At 43.2% G+C, this 9173-nt stretch overlaps 1 protein-coding gene across 1 annotated transcript in view; it reads left to right on the top strand.

The window, feature by feature from the left end:
* The window catches only part of CACNA2D2 (calcium voltage-gated channel auxiliary subunit alpha2delta 2), a 750433-nt gene that overhangs the window by 717554 nt on the left and 23706 nt on the right, over positions 1-9173 (top strand). The window contains exons 24-25 of the mRNA XM_025204332.1: positions 1-52; positions 7852-7949. Of these exons, the coding sequence (XP_025060117.1) occupies positions 1-52; positions 7852-7949 (150 nt within the window). The remainder of the gene's footprint in view (positions 53-7851; positions 7950-9173) is intronic.

Below are 9173 nucleotides of genomic sequence, written 5' to 3'. Positions count from 1 at the left end.
TCCTGCTGCCAAACAGCTTTGAGTCCGAGGGACGTGTATTCATTGCTCCCAGGTAGCTTTGCGTGTGAGCTTGCTGAGGTGTCCATTCAACCACTCTCCCCACCTATCACAGTGACCCTGGGGCTAGTTCACCTCCCCTTCCCCATTTCCACCCCCTTCTCCACCCCATCCCTTTAACTATTCCGTCTCATCACCCCTTTTCCCCAGAACTTGATACCACCTCATTGTGCCTGTCTTCTAAGTTGTCTTTTGTGTGTGTTGTATGCCCGTGTACCACTCTGAGACTGTAGTTGCCACCTGCACTCTGTTGAGACCTCACCCATGATTGGCAACACGTGCATTTTCTATTTAATTACATATGCAAGCACAATATATATGTATATCTGTATATGAGATGTATATACATATACATATAGTTATAGTTTCTGAAAATCTCTCCCACCCCTCAGCAGCAAACAACACCAGAAGTCATAATAGGATTGCTCTGGCATCATATAGTCATGTTGGCTAAATTAGTCACACGGATCAGCTCTGAATACTGTTCACTGCAAGTCCAAGGCCTTCTTTGGAAAAAGAGAATGGCAAGTTGATCCCAAGCCAGTCCTGAGTTTCTACAGGGATCTGTTATTTCTAGGTATCCGTCATAGGGTTTCAACTAAATTTTTTTCTGTATAGAGGCTGTTCGCTTTGATTATTCAATAATCATCTTGCATGACTGGGTACCTACATCACAAGGTGCTTGGGTGGTCAAAAGTGTTTGCTTTGAAGAGCAGAATCACAGGTAACAAACTTTTGGTGCAAATTTTGAAGGAATGCTAGTTCTGGTGAAAATGTATTAACATTTTCACAAACACAGGTAGTTAGTTATCTGAGCACTCCTGAATGATAAATAACATGATGCAGTGAATCAGAGCTAACTAAGCTCTTAACTAGGAAAATACACCATTTTTATTGTTTTCTCAACTTCTACTCTTACAGGCTGTAATAGGGATCAAACTAATGGGGTTCTGTAGAAGTTGCTTCAAAAACCTCCATGGGCCTAATTGTTAATGAACGTTCTACAGTTTGGAAGGAAGGGGAGGGGAGGTTGGACTTCTGCAGCAATCTCTAGAAGAGATCAAATTTTCTACTAAAATCCGTAAGCTTATTGGAGAAGAATCTATAGAAAAGCTGTATGGCTTCATATTAATTGTATTAACATGTTCAGTTAGTTGTGCTATAGACTTATAAATTATAAATGGATAGTCAGTGTCTGAATAAATGGCTAATGCAGTTGTTATGAAATCCAGCAGGTCAACAGGTTGATTATAACCATAGCTTGTAATAGTGGGGGCCAACCTTTTCAACATGCATGCCACAAATTATCCCCTCATTCTCCCTGAGTGCCACTCTGATTCCCTTAGTCTGTCTGATCTGCTGCTCTGCTTTCTGTTCCCCACTCCGTGCTCCTTGCCCAATCTCCTCCTCTGCTTTCTGCTTCCTTCCCTGTGCTCCCTGCTTTATCTCTTGCTCTGCCCTCTGCTTCCTGCTCTGTCTGCTGCTATGCTGTCTGTCTCCTCCCTAATCTGTTGCATGCCACACAGAGAGGTTGCACATGTCATTTGTGTCACTTATGCTGCAAGTTGGCCACCTCTGACTTATACCTATCCATAATGCCTTATAACCATCTAAACACATTAGTTGTGACAAACCATTTCTAAATATACCCTTAATATGGTATATGACCAAAATGTCATTATTTTCTTTTAAATTCAGTATGACTTTCCCATAAAAATAATGTTTTAAGATTAATATTTATCTTATGTTTAAGAAATGTGGAATTTAAACAGAGATTGTTTTGCAAATCTTGTGTTGTTTAAAAAAACCTCACATGTGATGAGGAAATAAATAACAAGCTGCTATCCATGATAATGATCAAGTGCCTCCACCTCCACTTCTCGGGCTTGGATGTTATCAGAAGCTTCTTTTCCTAGCTTTCTATTATTGAACAATTTTGCCTCTGATGTATAGTTCAATTACATTAGGAATGGATGGACCCAGTCCAACTGCTGCCTATTGTAAGCAGTTTGAATCCAGATCCAAATATTGTACCTCATAAAGGAGAAGAAAAATGGAATTTTATTGAAACATATTAGACAGTTTTTAAGAACATTACCTGAATATTTTCTGTTTATGTTCCTTGCTCCAAAAATGTCTAATTAGTAATCAGTATTATTATATACCAGGATATCATGTTATCGCATTAATATCTACAAAGGCCCATGACATTCTTTAGCTGCATTAGGACCTTGTGATGTCCCATTAGTACCATAGAACTGTATGAGATCCATCAATGCCAATAAGACTGTATGATCTCCCATCAATTCTAGTATGTCCACTGGACTATGGTAATTTTCAGAAACCGTTATGTCACATATTGATATATTTGTGGGTGTGCAAGCTCATATATCTGTACACACTTGTGTAGATATATAGGTGGCTACAGAGAAAAAAAAAGAGTATGAGATGCCTAGAAGTCTTTCAGCAATGGAGTGGCAAGGGGATCTGTATTATTTTCTACCCATCCTGGAAAATACAGAACAGGCGGAAGGGGGATGATAACTTCCATTCTATTGGTGGAAATGGACAGTGGATCAGGACATTTAAATCATATGGCTTTCGGGCTCAGTTATCCACCCAGAGAGGACTTTAAGCCCCTACAGATGAACGGCATTTTCACACACACTTCTGTTGCTTCATAGACATTAGGGCTGGAAGCAACCTCACAAGATCATCAGGTGCAGCCCTCATTGGTGCCATTATACTGCTAGTGTGCATGCTAGATATAAATACATCTATGCTGCTGCCCTTTCTCAATTCAGATTGGCCAAAGCAACATTGTGCCACTTAAATAATTTTGCACAATAACATTTATTCACAAGAGTCATGTTTAGATCCACTGTGCATGTTGTGGGAATAAAACCAAACTGGGAAGTGCTGTCCACAGTGAAACTTACTCTCTTTTTCTTCAAATACTTAAAACAGCTGTAAAGTAGAAGAGCAAATGGCTTTGTAGGAAGCTTAAAGATGTTACCTAGACTATAACATAACAGCCTCAGCCTGTTCACTGGGATGTAGGAATTTTTCTGTCATTCTTCTTATGTTAACATGGCCAACCCCAAGCATTCAAAAATCACAAGTCAGCCCCTAACAAAATCCAGAGAATTCATAGAGCCATCTGTTGTATCATTCTCTTTATTCACCTTCTGGTTTATTTTCAAGCTCTTATGCATAACCATGAAGGTCGGAATCTTGGGGTTTTAAAAAAAAAAAAAAAAAATTGAGATTCTCACATAATCCCAGGAGTCTAGGAGCTGGGGATTTAGGAATGGTACCAAGTGTCATGAGTCTTGATATAAAAGTAGGAGAGGCAGCCACACAAATAATGTTTTTTAAAAGTGCTACCATAATTTAGATTAAAGGTCCCACAACACTGGGGTTAATTCTGGGCTCAATTCTTGACCAACTACACAGCGCACAGGAAGAGATCTGGTATGCTGAAGAGGAATCACAGCTGCTATACGTGGTCAGGATTTGCAAAGCCACTAAAATGGGCCCATGGAGGGAGCAGGGCTGTCACAGTCAGCAGAATTCATGTCTAAACACATCTGATTTTCACAGACAGGTGTGCGCCCCCTCTCACTTCCCCCTCTGTCCTTCTCCCAGTCCAGCTTCTACTATGTGGTGGTCATCTGCAGAGATGCTATTTTGGAGGCCAGGTAGCTCCTTTGAGACCCTTTCTCAAGTGACTGAGAGACAGGGGCCCTGTGCTGGGTCCTTAATTCAGTGCATCCCCCTAAGGTCCACCTAAAAGCCTAAGCTGATTCTGAGATCTCACCCCAGGTGTGGAGAGTACACGCGGAGTGTCTCTTGCTGCCTGAAGTGATAAATCCCTTGCTTCTCCTGTGCTACTTAAGCATCCACAGATGCAGAACCCAGGTGAGCAGTAAGCTTGTCTGGGTCCCCAGGTGGAGCTGCTGTGGTTCAGGCAGTGACATGGAATATTAAAGCCTGTCCCCATAGATGATAGGCAGTGGGAGCATCAAGCACCCCCAACAGGAAGAACTGTTTGTCCTGCATGAGTATTTCCCAGTATTGTAAGATGCCAACACTCCACAGGGCAGTGGGAGTAGGCCCAAATCTCCTGTGTTGTGGATGGGCTGATGTCTCAACAGTTATGTGCCTTCTGCTTTCCCCAGGTATGGAAAATCCAACCTTTCCTTCCTTCCTTGTTATTTGTCAGCATAATTACACAGGTTGTCAAAATATAGTAACAGATCAACTAATATAAAAAGACTAGAAAATCTGACAAGCCCCAGGACCTATGATATCCAATGCCAAGTACATTCAACCTCAGTCCAACAAGCCAAGGCCAACTAACCAAAAGTTTATAATAGGGGCTCAAAATCAACTCATACCCTTGCACTTCATTCCTGAGAGGCAGTAGCAACTCTGAGGTATGCTCCTGCCCTTTGAGGTTTTGGCAGCCTAAAGGCAGTTGTCCCACCAGAAGGTGTGGGCAGCAGGAGCCTAGTACAAAGAAATCAAGGCAGCTGGAAGCAGTGGCATTTTGGCATGCCAGGGCAGGGAAATGGCATCAGCATAGCTATAAACAGGTTTACAAACTGTTGGTTTCTCTTTCCTAAGCATCATGAGTCTCATCCATATGTATTTTGGAGACAGGGACTTCCAGCTATTGCTGAAGAAGGACCAAAAGAAGCTCCGTCAACATTGTAAGGTTATTACAAACTCCCAGGGTTGCTTTAAATCAATGCAAATTAATTTTCATTATCAAAAGTAAATCACATGTAGACTGAACCAATCTGTTCCCCTTGGCATCAGAAACATGATTCCAGGGCTGGATGCTATAGACTAAGATTCAGATCCCCAGTGGAGGTAAAATGCACATGAAGTGCTACACCAGTTTATACCAGCCAGGAGGACAGCCCTGTAGAATTTCAGAAACATCATACCCAAGCGCACACACACATGCTCACTCTCCCCTTACCACACAACTCACCCAGACCAACCATCCATACCCTTCCCCAACCAGATTATCAAGGACCTTCGCTTGTTAATACAGCACAGGCTAACAAAGCCAAGTGTGCGCCTGTTGTGAGATATCAAAACCCCCTGGGAGCAACAATACACATATTGCTACTAAAGCACAGTTCTTACGTGATGCAAACTCATAGATACATTTATGCCAAATGTATATGTCCTTCCACACTCTTGAGCCAGCACCTATCTATCTAAAGGGTACAGATATGTATAAAGAGAGTTTGTGTGTGTGTAGTGGTGTTCCTGATACGGTAACCTGGGTAAAGCATGGCTGGCCATCTTATTTTCTTGTTGGTAAGCTGAGCACAGCTGTATATTGCTACCCTGGTCACCGCTGCGTGCAGTGGAAATAGTGGTTTGTTGCACCAATGAGATAGATCCCCAGTGTTCTCTCTCATGACTCTCCACCTCCTCCCTCTCCCTGAACTGCACTCCTCCCATGAAAGGAGCTTTCTTTAAAAAAAAAAGGTGCCTTAAAATCTAACTGGACGCAAAAATAGCAGCAACTGACTCCCCAGAGATTTTGCCTGTGAAGAGTGGTTCTTTGCTGGTGAGGCTCACTGAATAGGTGTGGTGTGTGTTGTCACTGGAGCACATTTGTTAGAGCCTGCGGTGGGCTAAGCACTCGGTGGCGAGAGGACCTGTTTATCATGTTGCTCATAAGCCATGCTGAATTTTGTTTTTAAGAGATTTAAATGTCATGTTTAAACAAAGCAATATCATTTGTATGCATTTGTACTGCTTCCTTTATCTAGAAACCACAAAGGTTTTTATAGTCTAGTCCTCCCAGCCCATCCAGTGAGGTAGGTAAGTACTATTATCCTCAACTTAAAGATGGGGAAACTGAGGCAGAGAGAGATTAAATAACTCTAGCTCCCTCTTATTCTGTCCACTGCTGTAGCCATTAAGCAGCACTTTATTCCTCAGTCACCAAGTGCTTAACCTGCTATGTGCTCCCCTTTTGCGTATTCACTTCACCAGTGCTCCTGGCCATGTGGTCAAATCACAGAACACCATCTGCAGCTCTAATACTGTTCAGCCTCAGGAAATCTTTCAATCTTCTGAATTGTACATCCTGAATCCTTAGACAGCCATGGCTTATCCTTCATGTCCAGTACTAATTCATGTGTGGGGGGCATCAGGTTAGTTGCAAACATTTAAGAGTGGCTAGCTATTTGGTTGGTGGGTACCAGCAGGGAATATTTCCAAGACCATCGTGATTAGTCCTGGATGGCCACAGTTTCATCTAATTATAAACAGCTATGTCAGGGCACATTAATGCAGCAGTAGCATGAATTGCTACATCCTAAATGCCATCAAACATCATTAACCAGTATCACAAGCTCACAGAATAGGTGTTTGTCTGTGTTTGATAACTGCCTCCTGAATGGAGTGTGCCTACCTGGGCGGGACAGCTTCTTCTGAAGATGTCGGGGGAGATCATTCTCACAGCCACTGAGTCCCATTTTTCTTCCTGATCCACAGGGCCCATCCTCACTAAAAGGATGAAGCACAATTGAAATCAGACATTGACAGAATGATGCCTATGGCATGGCCAAATCAATGAATATTAAAGACATTGGTTTTGGTTATCTGACTCTGTCATGCTCCTGATAGCGAGTGGCTGATATTTGCTCTAGTGCTAGTGAAAGCAATTAGTTGCATATAGTTAGATTGCTTTCCCAAGTGTCACATCACAGGGATAGGGCTATTTTTTATGAAAGAGATGCATGAGCACTTTTCAGGCTGCAGATCAAGCATGAATTCGTTGTAGTTACCCCTTGAGTGGTCCTGATGCTTCTGGTCTGCATCCCAGAGGATGCTCTGAGATCTAGTGCCTTTACACTACTGCTCACATGCATAGACTTTGTTGGAAGCTGCCAGTACTGAGCCCCAGTAGTTGAAGACCTGTCATGAAGGGCCTTCAGAGTAAATGCAGAAGCTTTTGTTGGGTTGACCAAGGAATGTGTGGGACTGAGATCAGACTGACTGAATGAGCAACCACCATATTCAGGCTGTGCCCATGGTGCTCAGAAGGTGCATATAAGCAACCGGTGATTTTTGCTTATCTAAAAAGGGGCTGAGCAATCTGGGAATCCAGGAATTGGTCATAGGTTCCTTTCACATACTATTGGTCATAGTAATTTAGCAGGCCCTGCTGAGGTGGCACTATGCCATAGCAGTGTTAGGAGCCTTCCCACATGGTGTTTGATGGCATGATTGCATTGGGATCACCACAGCCAGAATCAGTGCCTGATACAAAGTAGGTATGGCTGATAAATTCCAAAAGGTGGCTGCTCTTTCTACTGTAACTGGTTGTTTATTCATCTATTAATTTCTAATGGTTCTTGATTGATGATATAGTGCCAGTGTGGGAAACCGTGGTGTGCATTTTTCTTATGCACAGCCTTCCACACAATGATACACGTACAGGCCCATGTTTCCATACAAAGACACCTTCCTGAACCCAAACAAATATAAGCTGCTATATATACACCCTAGTGCACATACATGACAACACTTCCTCTTATACACACATTGTCATCTCTGCATATGTAACACATACACACACAGGTGTTTTCACACAAACTGACAGAAATCAGGCCGTAGACACCACATATACTCAATGAACGCACATGTACAGGCAGCACTGTCCACACACGCTCGTTATTGCACAGGTTCTGAGAGGAAGAAAACTGACAATAACTTTTTCATCCTTCCAAACTACAAATCTTTTCACCCTGATCCCAGAGAATATTGCAAAGACCTTGACCAGTCGGATAACAACACAGAATTCCTGGAAAACTTTATCGCCCTGATGGAAAAGGTGACCCCAGACTCCAAACAATGTAAGTATCACAGGGGCCAAGTTGGACAGAGAGTTTCTGATCATATTTCAGGGATAAAGAGGAGGTCTCTGGTTTTGGTAGGGTCATGGGACCTGAGACTTATTTTGAGTCAGGTTTGATCTGAGGGTGTCTGATGCTTTAAAGAGCAGAAATTTAAATGGAGCCCAGGGGAAACCATGCTTGCAGACATTACTGTCTCAAGCTAGTTTTCTTTCTCTCCTTCAGTGACAAGCCTTTGCCCAAGCTAATAGCTTCTGCATTGTCAGGAAGGGCCATATGCACAACTATGATTATATGAATAGAGGGATAAATAATTAATAATACCCATCCAGATAAAATAATGACAGTGCTGAAGGCAACTGGCACAGCCAGCTAATGCACCAGCCTATCACATTTGGCACGGGTGGGCTTCAGGCTTATGCCAAAGGAGGCAGGTGGGCTCTAGTCTCAAGTGGATGCTGGTCTTAGCCTCAACAACACCACTCTGTTGCAGCCTGTTCCTAAGAGAGAGCCAGCAGGGTGGTGCAGGTGGTTGGGATTGAGGGATATCAGCATCACTCATGATTGGTGGTCCAGGGCTGAATAGTAGGGAAGGCATCAGAGGAGCCCAGGATTGGAAGAGCAGAGGATCCTGTAGGTTAGGAGTACAGTGCTTCAAACCATGACTAGGGACCTACCTAAATCGCAGTGAGACAAAGGATTTTTCATGGTCCGCTCAAGGCACACAAATCCAGTTTGGTGGGCATTTTACAGCAGCCCTGCCCCTTGGTGCTGATTGGCAGAGAGGCTCAGAAGGATGAGGAGGCAGCTGAAATCTTGTCTGCTGCCCTTCATACTGCCCTGCCAACCAGCAGCAAGGACCTCTCCTGGCAGCAAGGACCACTGGCTCCCACTGGGAAGCTAGCATTTTATTTTTATTAAGTTGTTTTGTCATTGTTGATTTTGCAGACAATCCTGGATTTCACAGTTTCTGTGAAATCTGTGAAACTGAATTAAATAGATCCCTAACCATGAGTCTCTCTCCTTTGAGAGTCATCTGTTAAGAGGCAGATGTAAATGGTAAGTACAGTACAATCTGGTCGCAGAGGCTGTTTGAGCCAGTATGTGGTAACTCAGACATCTCAAACCTGGCTGCCAAGTTGGAGTCCTGAATTCACATCCAGCCTCAGGGGCTTCCACCCCAGGACATGGTCTCCACTGTGAAGCTGCAATGTCTTCTCTTGC

Source organism: Alligator sinensis, unplaced genomic scaffold (assembly GCF_000455745.1).
Source record: "Alligator sinensis unplaced genomic scaffold, ASM45574v1 scaffold858_1, whole genome shotgun sequence".
In the NCBI taxonomy this organism is placed as follows: Eukaryota; Metazoa; Chordata; order Crocodylia; family Alligatoridae; genus Alligator; species Alligator sinensis.
Note: the sequence above shows the minus strand (reverse complement) of the source record. Positions and strands in the feature narration are given on the sequence as shown.